This window comes from Hirundo rustica, chromosome 1 (genome assembly GCF_015227805.2).
Source record: "Hirundo rustica isolate bHirRus1 chromosome 1, bHirRus1.pri.v3, whole genome shotgun sequence".
Classification (NCBI taxonomy): Eukaryota; Metazoa; Chordata; class Aves; order Passeriformes; family Hirundinidae; genus Hirundo; species Hirundo rustica.
Window position 1 is genome coordinate 72345363 of NC_053450.1, and position 13610 is coordinate 72358972.

The 13610-nt window shown below is 36.7% G+C and overlaps 1 protein-coding gene across 1 annotated transcript in view; it reads left to right on the top strand.

The window, feature by feature from the left end:
* The window catches only part of ADCY2 (adenylate cyclase 2), a 205255-nt gene that overhangs the window by 162109 nt on the left and 29536 nt on the right, over positions 1-13610 (top strand). The window contains exon 16 of the mRNA XM_040076938.2: positions 9731-9868. Coding sequence (XP_039932872.1) covers positions 9731-9868 — 138 coding nt within the window. The remainder of the gene's footprint in view (positions 1-9730; positions 9869-13610) is intronic.

Sequence of the window (13610 nt, forward strand, 5' to 3'; positions counted from 1 at the left end):
CTCATGTAATATAATACTTGATTGTTATTTGTTATTGACAGTAAATTGAGAGTAAAATGATGAAGTCAGAGTACTACTCTGGAATAAACAAATGAAAAGACAAATCCTTCAAAGAAAGCCAGCCTTTTTCTGTAGGAAAAAGAGGTGTTAATGAAATGGTACCAAGAAGTTCTGGCACATATATTCTCCTGGGGCTTTTATTTATAGTGCTTCTTACAAGGAATACAGATACATTATTCTGCATTTAAAGGGATGGCCAAGCAATATCCCAAGTCAGAGTTGTAGAGTTGTGCCACTTGAATAATATCTAACACCTATTTTCAATGCCTTTTTGCCCATGTCACTTAAGTACTGTAAATATTGTAAATAGAAATGGAGATCTATCATTGCATTTCTGATGACTTGCCATTTGTCGTGTTCCAACCTAAATAACTTGAAGAGGAGTTATTTATGTCCAAGTCTTTGTGAGTTCAGCTGGTCTAATACAGAAACTATGCTGCTAAGAAGATTTCAGAGAGTTATGACCATAGTTGATGCAGCGTTGTCTTTCCTTCATGTGCATGGATGTAGTTCTTAAGGTGAGAAGCAGCTAACCAAAGAAGCAGTAGGTTTTCCTTTCCCTTATTCTCTCCCTAAGATTTCTTCCACTGTGTCAAAACCCAAGTATTGTTTTGCAGCTTTAACCACAGTGAACACCCTATGTTATATTTTGGTAGTATATTTATTGCACTATCTGACCTATCACTGTAAATTTTTTTCTTTTTAGAAGAAAAAGTCTAAAATTCCAGAGAAACTAATATCGATATCTGAGTTTTCACACAACAGTGACACTGTTAATAGAAATCAGGCTTTATCATCCTAAGGCTGAATTGGTTTGGGTTTGTTTGGGGTTTCTTCACACCTCTTTTTCTAAAGAGGTACATTTTGGATTCCCTTGTAGAAGGCATGTAGTAAATATGGATTTGCTTGTGTGTACATGCACTTGCACACAATTACCAAGTTTAAAATCACCAAATGTCTTCCTTCTAAAAATGCCCCAAAAAACCCAAGAATTTTTTGTGCCTGTCTGACCCTGACAGATGAAATGTGGTGAGTTAGCCATAGGCCAGACACTCACCCAGCTGCTCACTTACTCTGCCTCACTCAGAAGGATGGGGTAAGAAAATAGGATGAGAAAGCTTAAGATAAAGCTCAAGATAGGGCAGGGAGATCACTTACCAATTACTTTCATTGAAAATCCAGACTGAACTTTGGGATAATTGATTTAATTTATTGCCAATTAGAATTGATTTGTATAGTAAGATACAAAAATAAACATTAAAGCCACACCATTACTTCTCCCAATCCCAAATTTGCCTTCACTCCTCTGTTCCAGAGTCCTCTACCACTCATCAGGCAGTGCAAGTAGGGGTGGAGAGTGGTTGGTGCATGGACATTTCTCTTTGCTGCTACTTCCTTTCACAGTTCCACACTGCTCAATTTTAAGGACTCCACGGGCTGCAGCTCCTTGAGGAACATCACCTGCTCTAGTACAGGTCTTCCATGGGCTGCAGTGCGGTCATCTCCTCCAGCATGGAGTGCCTGCTCCTCCAGCCTTGGGGTTCCCTCTTCTGTTTCTCTCTTTGTGTTCCCTCCTCCTCTCTCTGCCCAGCATTTTGGGCTGTTTCTTGCCCTGGTGTTCCCAAGGTGCCCAGCCAGGGTCACCACCAACCTGAGCACCAGAACCTGGTGTATAAGCTTGCAGTAGTAGTCAAATATTTACAGGACTGTTACAAGATTTAAAGAGTGGGACCTAAAATGCCAGTAAAGACAGTAAAATCTAAGTTCAGCTTAGGACACCTGACTATCACTGTGTTATATGTGCTTGTCTTAGTATTTTTGACACTTTGTGCTCTCATTCTTCGTCTATTACAAATGGCTGTAACCACCACGGAGTAAGTCCCACAAAAAAACATTAAACAAATTTCTCAGTATGATTTTCATTTCATTGGCAAAACTAAAAAACCGATATAGACTATAATGATAAAATTACTAGCTCTTACAGAATTTAATTGCAATATTGTAAGAAGACATTTGTGTTCACTGTTTCACTCTGAGTTTATTAATTGATTCTGGTGTTCAGCAGCACTGCAGTGGCCCAGCTCAGTCTGGGGTGAAGTGATAATTCAGCCATTAGAGAAGAGTAGGAATTTTTTCCATCAAAGATGCAGCACCGTAGTAGCACAAATAAGGAGGTTACAGACTTCCAGAGCCTGTCTTTGTGGCATCTCCTGCTCATCTTGGGCAAACAGGAGAGCTGACAGTTCTCACAGAAAGAGTCGTTTGCCCATAGGCATTAAACCTTGCTTAGTCCTAGCTAAAATAGCATACCATATATCCTGAAACTTGAAAGGAATTTATATTCTCTATGTTCTAATTACTTTTTTGTGCCTATTAATTTTTTGTTTGGTTGTTTTTTTGTTTGTTTTGTTTTTTTGTTGTTGTTGCTTTTTGGGTAGTCACAGAATTCAAAGATACTCATAGTCTTAAAGATTATGAGTATTTTTGGTCATAAAGATCCTTTTTGTCTTATATTTTCATATTTTAAATGTAAGCCCTTCATTTTAATTAATTTTGAATATTTTCTTTGAATTTTCCTTGAGGAGTTTATTTCCCATGTAGAGGGATAGAGGATAGTGATTGTCCTTTAGCTCATGTATTTTCTGTGTCTCTTCTCTTTATCATCTTGAAGTACAAATGAGTTCATAGAATGCATGTGAAATGCCTTAGACCTAGTAAGTGTTAGATGTGTTTTACATCCTGCTGTGAATGCAAGGAAGCAGACAACTGGTACCTAAATGAGACGCTGGAAAATGTAACGCATCCAGTAGGAAAAAAAATCACACTAAGCATGTAAAGGAAAGATCTTTGGGGTAGCTGAGGTAGCTGGCCAAAGAAGTATTAATCTCAAGCAGATGTTTTTCATGCATTGATGCAAATTCTGTCTCAAAAATCTGTTTGTGTTACCTGGGACATACATGCACTTAATTGATTTGAAATTCTCTTTGTGCCAATAACTTTCCATTAATATGAAACTCTTTTTTTGTTGCATATGTTTTTGCTGCGCAAACCACTACTTAAGCTAACAGAGAAAATGAAAGCAATGTCATCTCATCTGATCATATTTGTAGTTTCTCTTAAATACCAATTGAATCATGGAATTAGCAGAACACAATGACAACGAAACAAACAGCAGAAATAACTGAGTTCACACTTGAGAAAGATGTTCTCATTTCAGGTTACTGAAGTCTCTGACAAAGAGCAGCCAGTACATGAGCCCTGTCTCTGATATAAGAGAGCACATTATTTACACCGCACCACTGTATAAAGAGTAATACACAATCTTTACCTTTTTTTGCAGGGGGTTGTATTTTATTCTAAAGCAATTGGCATTGGTACTTAGGTACAATCAAAATGACTGTGTACCTATTTAAAAGCTCCGTAAGGAAAGGAATATCAGCAGCAGCACTACTTGGAAATTATTTCCAATCTGGAATTTTACCTTTGATATGAGTGTCTTTTAATACAGATGAAAGATCTAGGCCCTTTAGTATCTTTCGTAGTAAGGCTTTGCTTGTAAATGAAGATAAAAACAGTAAAGTTTAGACAAGGAGAACCTAAAGAGGCACCTTGGCACCTACAACAGGGTCCATGAAAGGGGCTCATCAATGCTAAAAGTCATTCTGATGAGTCTCTAGCAGAAGTACTACAACAGCAAATCCATCACCTCTTAGTCGAGTACCATGTTCAGGCTTCAGGAATTGTTATAATTGTACTGATTTCAATAACAAAAATCCTTCTTCTTATTCATTTCATTGAGTTACATGTTTGCGACATCAGCTACATGATTGAAGCCAGCTGAAGAATTTCCTAACTCAATAAAACCCACATTTTTAATGTCTGCTTTGCCAAAAATTCTCTTTTAATAACTTTTCAAATCCAGCAATGCTGCCTTTTAGTGTCTTTGCCCATGATGAGATTGTAAGTTAATTTCAGATAGAGATACGCAAGTGTGCTTCCTAGTGTGCGAACAATTCTTCATACAGTTCTTAAAAAAGCAGGAAAACAGAGAGCATCCAGATTGTTTCAAATGGTCTGTACATGTACTGATAGCTGATACCCATGATGTGCTAGTACCAGAATATGGGCACAGATCAGAGCTCCTGTTGTGTGAGACAGTTTTTGGATGGTAGATTCTCACTTGGAGATCAAGACTTGGCCAATGAAGAACGTAGCATTCAGAAATCCTTCCTCTAGTTCAGTGCCCTGAGTGTTGTTCTAAAAATGTCATTCAGATTTGATTCTTCTCAAAACTAATGGCTCTTTAAATATTTTCTGATAAAAGGAAAAACCTTGATGGGAGGGACTGAGAATACCTTAACTTAAAATAGCATATAACACAGTGATGGTATGTTTTCTTGAGTGAGGAAAGCAGCACAGGAAGTGCTAGGACTGAACTCTTACTGCCTTAAGGCATAAATGTGCAGGTCATCGACATGTTCTTTCCTTTGAATGACACAGCTGAAGTGAACCAAGTGGCCATTTTAACACGACCTGTTGTAAAGGATAATTAACACTGCAAAGAATGGTGATATTAAAAATGTGATGCTGACTTTAGTTTTTTGCTGTTATTGCTTTATTCAGGATTCTAGATTTTGTCCACTCAGTTGCATGAAGTAGAAATTGAGTAGACTTTTCACCTGGATACATTTTGTATGATTCAAAATTCCTGGCTTAGATTTACAGGGGCCGCTGTGGAATTCAAAAGCTTGGTGTTACAGTATGCATTTTAGAAGTGCTTTGGTCCTTTTTGTAAACATTAGGAGCATTAATAACTATGTAAAGTAAAAGCTTGTGTCAGTATAACAAAACCTGCCTTCTACAAGCTTAGGTCAGTGAAATTGCTGTCAGCAAGTTTATTGGGTTTGAACTTTGGTGTCTTCTTCAACTCTGAGCATGTAAAAAATCTGAATTTCATTTCTCTTGATTGCACTTTTGAAACATCAGTATTGGTAAAACATCGATTTGTATTTGAATGCAAAATGAAAAGAACAACAACAAAACTATAGAAAATGAGATTCACCGGCTTTCTGTAAATAAGAAGTTTTCAGTGAAGATGTTCCAGCTTCAACTAGCATGTGAAGGAGAAGTGTGACAGCTCTTGAAACACTGTCTTTCATCTACAACATAGCTGTCACAATTAATTCTCACACCAGTTCCTTGATCCCACTCAGGAAGACAGCATTCAACTTATTATATGCTGAAGTAGGTCTTTGTGTGTGGAAAGACAACACAGGATACATTTTAATGCCCTGAATATTCAAAATAAGTTATAGCTCATTATCATGCTGTGCTGTCATACCAGATTTAAAATGTTCAGATGAAAAGGTAATACATTAGTCACCTCTCATACTACAAATACCTATTATTTCTAGTCAGTGAATGATAAACACTGAACCATATTATGCAAGCTCCACTTAGAATAAACACTGTGATACTTCCTAATGCTACTGAGATCTGATGTCTTATCCTACTTGCATGCTTTCAGTGACTGATTCTTTCTTTAATCTCATTCTCCATTTTATTCAGAAAAATGCAAAGGAGACATGACATTTGCAACAAAAAAATGTATGATGGAATCAGCAAAATAAACCTGCATAAGTTTGCTTTTAAGACCAGACTTTTTGGTTTTTTCCCTTAGTGGTAGCAGGAAAACACTTTTTTTAAAGAAATGTAGAAAATCAGTCCAGTAAGTTCCTCCTTGCTAAAATATATTAGCAAGATCAGGTGATATTGTTCAAAACTCTTGTAAGCAAAGAAAAACTGGAATTATTGCAAGGAATTTTAGTACAGAAGTTACCTAAGTCTGTGCCTGTTTTCCAGGTACTTTGAAAACAAAGGGAGTTCTCAGCAATACATGCTGTTCTCAGTATGGACATTGCTAAGTAGTCTTAGCAATTCTACATTGTATGTTTTTTCAATTATTGTTTTCAAATGCAAAGAAAGTTCAAATTTAACAAGTGGAAGCATTGATGTTTAAGTTGAAAAGTTTGAAAAGTCACACTTATTTGATGCTGACATTCTTTTATTTAGATACTGGGATTTAGCAGAGATTTTTTCTGTGTGAAAGCTAATTTTATCGTCAGAATTAAGGTAACACAAATTGTTCATATGAGTAGAGGAAACTCAATTTACATTGTGTAGCACTACTAAAACAAGAAAGCACCTTTTTTGGAACATTGTTTTTCATTTTTTACTGAGCTGTGGTTTTTAAAATTTTGAAATTGAAAATAAGGGCTGCTAAGTTTGTTGAGTCAAGTGGAGTTCTGTAGCTGGGAAGTGCTCCTTCCTGACCCAGTGGAGCAAAATTTGATGGAATTTAAAACCCAGGGAGGGGATCCTCCTGTCCCACTCCCACTGAAGTCCGAGGTGCAACCTGTCGTGAGGCTGAACGTGTATTCCCAATAGGAAAATGGGCATGTACAATACACAGAGGACCAATCGCACAGATCCACGGACAGAACAACTCTCATACAGCACCCACATAAAAATAGGCAGCACTCACATGAACATGATCAACTGATGGTCTAGTTCCTTCTTTCTGTGGGATCAGGATTGATGGACTATACACTTCCTGACTGTCCTCATCCACTGGGGCACTTTCACTCGTGGGTCTGGCACATGGAATTTTAGTCAATACAATATCCATACCCAGGCTCTGTCCCCTTTACCAAGCTCAAACCTTGGGTCTTTCCAAACGTAGATCTCCTACTTGCCAACTGGTTCTCTTTGAATTTTCTTTATGGTTACACACAGTCCCCCACATACCCTGTGGCTCTCCTCAGGGACTGGTCTGAGACAGCTCAGCTACTGACACCCAGCCCTCACCCAGTTGTCTCATCTGTGTGATCTCTCTCTGGTGCCTGGCACACATCCAGTGCCCCTTGCTATCTCGTCCCGCATGAAGTTTGCTACCACTCCGAATAAGGGCTGCACTTGCACAGAAGATGGTTAGAGATAGAATTTCATAACAATATGCAATAGACTCATTTAGAAAGTGCTCACCTGCATCCATTTCTTTTCATCCCTTCTCATCACCATCTGCCTATATTTTTACGTCTCTGATCCACATTTATGCCTTCCTTTCCTCTCTTGTGTCCTGTCCCCTAAGTGCTGTGTAAGTTTTCCATGTAACCACAATGCCCTTAAGATATACCATACTGTTTTACACAATTCCAAGTTTCTTTCTGCCCACTAGCAAAAGTAACTGTCCTCTGCCACCCTGCTATCCTTTTAGGCAGGAATCACCCTGGATTTGTCGGCAGGGCACCCTGGAAAGGAAGATTTTTCATTGAAGCTTCTTGGTAGGTTTCCCTTCAGAAATCATGACTCCAGCAACCTCTTTCAGTCATCTTAGAAACAACAAATTCAGTGGCTTCTGTTGATGATGTTATTCATCAGCTGTCATTTCCCTTTTGATCATGACCAGGTCTTTGTGTTTGGTTTGATTAGCCTCTCATCAGATAACATAAACCCTGCAAAAATTGTAATAAATTATATCTTAAAGACTTTCCTTGATGTATAGTTCCCTGCGATGCAATTCAGAAAGAACACAGTGTACAGCTATGGCTTTACATATATATACACACACATATATATACATATATATATACACATATATATACATATATCTATAAAACTTCTTTGCTATTTTATATTCCTAGTACTTTCTCAGTGTACTTGTCTAATTTTTCATGTCTAATGCAACTTAAACTTAGCCAGCTTCTTTCCAAGGAAATCACAGAACAATGTAGGTTAAGCTGTAGTAAAGCTCCAGGTAAGCTATAGTAAAGGTTAAGAGTAATTAGGGCACGAATGCATGACTGTTCTAATTTGCCATAAATCCATGCTCCCTGACTCACTGGGTTTTAGGCAGACTAGACAGATAGCTGAATGATTCATTTTCACACAGATCCATTCCCTGCATCCACTGGAGCACTTCCCTTCTGTAGCAACAGCAGCAATCAATGCTTTGTGCTTTTTACTATATTGGAGTGGGAGGGATGAAAAAACTTTTGAAAAATCTCTGTGTGGATTCAAGTTATCTTGAAATTTGCTGTGTTCTTAGGGCTGAAGAACAAGAGAGTTCAAAAAGGGTTTTGAGCAGGAATTTTTTGTTAAAAAATGCAGGTCCTTTGACTTCATAATTTTGGGTCGGTTGTTAATAATGGAAAGGAGTAATGTGTATATAAAAGCTGCCTGCTTTTTCTCTTTTCTTTTTCCATCCTTAAGATTCCAGTGATTGTTTTGACTTTCCTGGAACTGAATTCAGAATCTGTCCAATTCAGTATGCAAAACTCCCTGTCATAAAAGGAAACAATATTTTTAAAAAGCTCTGCATATACATTGGATATGTCCAAATAATATATAATTAGGAGCAAAATTCTTATGTGCAGTATGATAAAGACCTTCATACAAAATGCATCCTAAATGTAGGGTAGTGGTGTAATTTAGCCTGATGTGCCACAGCTATTCAACCTGAAAAAATGCATTTTACATGCCATAAATTAAGTCCTATATTTGGTAGTTTTTTGTGCTTGAGTTCTCATTTTTGAGACTCCCTGAGCTTGTATCTCTGCTGATGGCTGGGGCAAGGGTGAAAAGAATATGCAAAGCCATCTCGAGTAATATTAAGTAAACAGAAAAAAAACATTGAAAAAACCAATTATTTTTGTGGGTTTGTCATGTTTCTTAAGTTTTCTTTGCCTTTTTTAATAGAGTTTTCCATATAACTGAATTTGACATTTGGAAAGGGCACAAGATGCTTCTAGGCAACCTTATCTCCTCATTGCTAAAGTTTTGGGAAAATTAATGTTTATTGGATGTGTCACAAATCGTTGTTTTTTCTCTGTGAGCCTCTTGTGCCTCTAGGCACTACACATGTATGAATGGAGACTTTGCAATGTCTTCTTAGAAGCAGATTAAATGAGTCAGAGATTTTTATTGTAAATTTTTGCCACTATGTAAGAATATTTTTCTATTCACTAAATACTTTTTGTGTCAAATTTTATGTCCAGTTTTCTGTGAAATGCTTATTTGCTTTCTAGATAGTTTTAGGGAAGGTTGATTTGCTTTGCTGAGTTATTTTCCATTTAAAATTAAATATCAAACAAGTCTCAAAAAAAATGAAAGAAAAGTCTGGAAACTCTCCTGTTTTGTGGGCTGCCACTGATGCATCTAGCCTTTATTAGGTGTCAAAGACTTTGCAGAGTCATTATTTACATTTTGAAGTTTCCAGAGGCTACTCTGACTCTTTCAACTCCGTAAAGGCAGGTCAATTCATTTTCAAGGGTTTTGCTGATGTTAGATGTAATGACGCTGCTGTCAACTCTATATTTTGCTATTATTGAATAACAAATATATATGTATTGAATGCTTAGTAAGGTATTTGCAAATTATAATTATTTAATGGAAGTGATATTATGACAGATATTTTAAATACATTAAACTTTATTTTCATATTTAATCATTATCTGTAATTCTCATGAGACTATAATAGTTAAATAGTTCTGTACAATGTTGTAAGATTAATGTTCCCCTCAGTCCTGAGATATCGTAATTCCACCCTTGTTTAGGCTAATTAAATTACTAAAGATCTTTTCTTTCTCTTTTCCAAACTGTTTGCACTTAGCAATGTAGCAAGAAAGCATCAGCTTCACTGTTGTGGATCCTGAAATCATCTGGAATAATTGCAAACCGTCCTTGGCCAAGGATTACTCTTACATTGACAACCACTGCTATAATATTAACCATGGCTGTATTCAACATGGTAAGGGAAAAAGGAATAATTTTTCCTGCTTTTTTGCCCATTTCAGATTTGCTGTTGTTGTTATTCAGTATTTGTTTAGATGTTAAATTTATGGCCTGTGGCTATACCAGGAACCTATGTGATAACAATTGCCAGAGACAGAAATGTAAAGCAGAACAAAAGAAAAAATACTGTGTAATCAAGACCTCTGCAAACAAGATGCTCAACAAGAGCTCAGACCCTAGCTAAATTTGTTAAAGAAAAATATTATTCATAATGAACAGGAAAACATTTAAATCCTAGCTTTCAATTACACAAGTCCCTTAGTCATCTATGCATTGCTTGGAAAAACTTCATTGCTGAAAGAATGAATTATCTCTTCATGGGATTTGTGGAAGAGCTTGTATGAAACAAACTAAGCTTTATTCAGTTTTGTGATGCTCCTCTGCTAACCCCAAAATGATCATAATGTATACATTATTGATTTCACATGCTTGTCTTTTTTTTTTTTTTTTTTTAATAAGAAAAAAATGCAATATTATGTCAAAACTTCAAAAGTACTAACCTACAAATTCATTAGGGCTTACATCTACTTAAGTGATTTCAACATATGCTTTTCTCTCCTAATGGAGAAAATCCATGTAATTTTATTATTCTTTTGCAACCATAGCAATTGTAGAGTAAATATGTCATTAGTTTGCCTAAAGCATGAATCTTAACAGTCTCATTTAGTCTGAAGGGTCTCTTGTCTAATGGAATGAACAGTACATTGGATCAAAAGTCTTTTGTTTTGTCCTGTCAGCTAAGGTGGATTCTGTTCATAAACCCGTGAAAGTGTTCCTGTTCAGTTCTGTATCTGCAAAGTGGGATAACATTTATATCAGCAATGTTTTCATCACAACATTAATGCATAGATATTATTCACGTTTCAACTGAGTGTGATTCACATTTCAGTGCTTTTGAAATTGCGACTCTAATACTTCCTTGAGTTACTGGTACTTTTGTTACTTAGGATTCATAAATGACTTAGAGATTGATAATATCTACACTGTTTTATTTTGTTTTCCCACAATTCAGGGGGCCCTAAGTCAATCATTTGTTGCACTAAGTACTAAACTTGTCCAAATGATGAAATGTGGGCTTTTAAATGTGAACACATGACATTTCTGGTAGTGTTCTCTCAATTTTTACTGTTAAATTTTTCTAGTCATGTTAATGTTGGTTTTCTGTTCTTTCTTTTTTCTGCTTTTTTTGAAGGAGAGGAGAGAACCACAAAACCAATTCCATTTCCAAAATCTAAAATTCACCTAAGTGAATTTATTGTGTAAGGCTAGGAGAGGAGAAACTCAGAGAAGCAGTGGCTGAAAATGAGAATACAAACTGACTTTTATCAGTGAAAGCAGTTAGCAATGGAAACAATTATTCTAAAAAGCTGTTGATTCTCCATTAGCTGAAGCCTCTATGCCTTTTTCAATTATAACCTTTAGCCATGCAAAACTTATACAACAGCATAAACCTCAGAGATTTAGTAACTTGTAAAATGAAGATCAGGCTAGATTTTCTCTTATTTTGAACTCTGTAAATATATCAGAAGAAAAGAAAGAACCTACCTGGGTTTAAAGTGTACTTTGAGTTAGACTTCATGCATATGGTTATTTATGAAGTTAAAAAAATGTAAAAGGAGATACAGTTGCACAACTGTTTTTTGCTTAGACTAAAGTTCTACTAGTGTGTACAGCCCACTTTAAATTTGACTTTCAAGCAGTAAAAAACATTTTAGCAAAAAAAAAAAAAAAAAAAAAAAAAAAAAAAAAAAAAAAAAAAAAAAAAGCTGTTCACTACATATTTCCTAGAAAAAGGTTTCAATTTTATTGGCTCATGTCCAATTTTATGTGGACTGAATATTATAGTAAAACCTAATAGGCTGTACTTTAAAGTCTTAGTGCCTTATCAGCAATGCTACAGTGTTACAAATAATCATGTTCCATGATATTCATAAGATGACAACTTTAAGTACAATTCCCACCTTGAAACTAAACCTTAATAGTTTGACTAGCAAAAATGACTTTAAATGTGATGTGAAATTTGCATTAGCAAATTGTGGGAGAGACTCTGAAGTATCATTATTATATCTCCAAGCAACCTGTACTTAATAGCAGAGTCCGTTAACTGCTTTTACTTCCATGAACCAATTCAGCAGAAAAAGGAAAAATGTAGCCATTAAGATTTACTGAAGATAAAAAGTGTCTAACCATGCCACACATAATAAATCATCATTACGACCAAAATGTCAAGTGAAACTCAGTCTTCATGGTCAAGGGAGACTGGAGAAGAGTGGGGGTGTAATTTTATTTGAAATTAGCTGTTTCAGCAGACGTCTAAATCTCTTGTTCAGGTTTGAGACATATGCAGTCCTGATCAGCAAAGGGAAGTTAAAAATCAGCTAATGTCACATAAGTATCAAGTAGTTCTGAGCTGAAGGGAAAGGGCAAGCATTAGATCTGGTGCTATATAGACAGTAGGACATCTATCAATGGCTGAGGGAAGCTGTTTTTGTCAAGCTGACCCGCTTTAAACTGATCAGGATAAAGTATCCTGCATGGAGCAATCCAGGCAGCCCAGAGAGACAGTAGGACTGAGTGATTGTGGAGGGTTAACACTGGAAAACTGAATGAATGACTGCATGCAGTACATCAAATGATTGTGCCTCACCATCCTCTGGGATTTATTTGATCTCAAGGAACAGGGCATTGATAAAAGAGTTCTGCAAGAGCTCTGGGTTTCAGTGACTTCTACATCAAACACATGAATGGTTCTTGGCACAAGCAACAAGATCTCGGGCTTGCACTGTCCCACTAACTCTAATGACTCATAACTACTACCTTTAAGATTCAGGATCATAGAATCATAGGATAGTTTGGGTTGAAAAGAATCTTAAAAATTCTTGTAGTTCACCCCCACTGCCATGGGCAGAGTCATCTTCAAGTGAATCAGACTGCTCAGTGCCCTGTCTAACCCAACTTTGAGTGTTTCCAGGAGCAGGACATGTACCACCACCAGGGAAAACTGTTCTAGCGCCTCACCACCCACATCATATGTTTCCTTCTATCTAGTCTGAATCTGCCCTGTTTTAGTTTAAAACCATTACCCCTTGTCCTGCTGCAACAGACCCAGCTGCAAAGTTTATCCCCATCTTTATTAGGCCCTTGAAGTGCTGAAGGTGCTCTAAGGTCTCCCTGGAGCCTTCTCTTCTGCAGGCTGAACAACACCAACTCTCAGCCTGTCTTCATAGGAGAGGTGCTCCAGCCCTCTGATAATCTTTGTGGCCCCTCTCTAGATATTACTTGCTTTCCTGTCTTTTCATCCAGTGGATTTTAGCAACTGGAGTGTTTCCTCCTAAAGAATGCAGGTTTAGAAATGAGAAGACTGAGAGAGGTTTGAGTATTTTTTGCTCCATTGGTTAATGTACATCTGTGAGCACAAGCTGCCTTAAATGATGCAAGTATTGCCCCCCTCTAAGTCATGAATGATATCCTGTGTTCAAATAATGACAAATAAATAATCAAGGCTGCTTTCATTTTCATAGATGGTTTCTATAATATACCTTCCTTTTAGTGTAGCTGACTCTGTTGCTGAACTTGTACTTTTAATTTTTAAGCTCTTTGGCAGATACACTCTAGTTATACATCCCCACTGTACCTGGCACAATGAAGACCTTATTTTGGAGGGTGCCTAATGCATGTCTTTCAGGAAGAATATACAG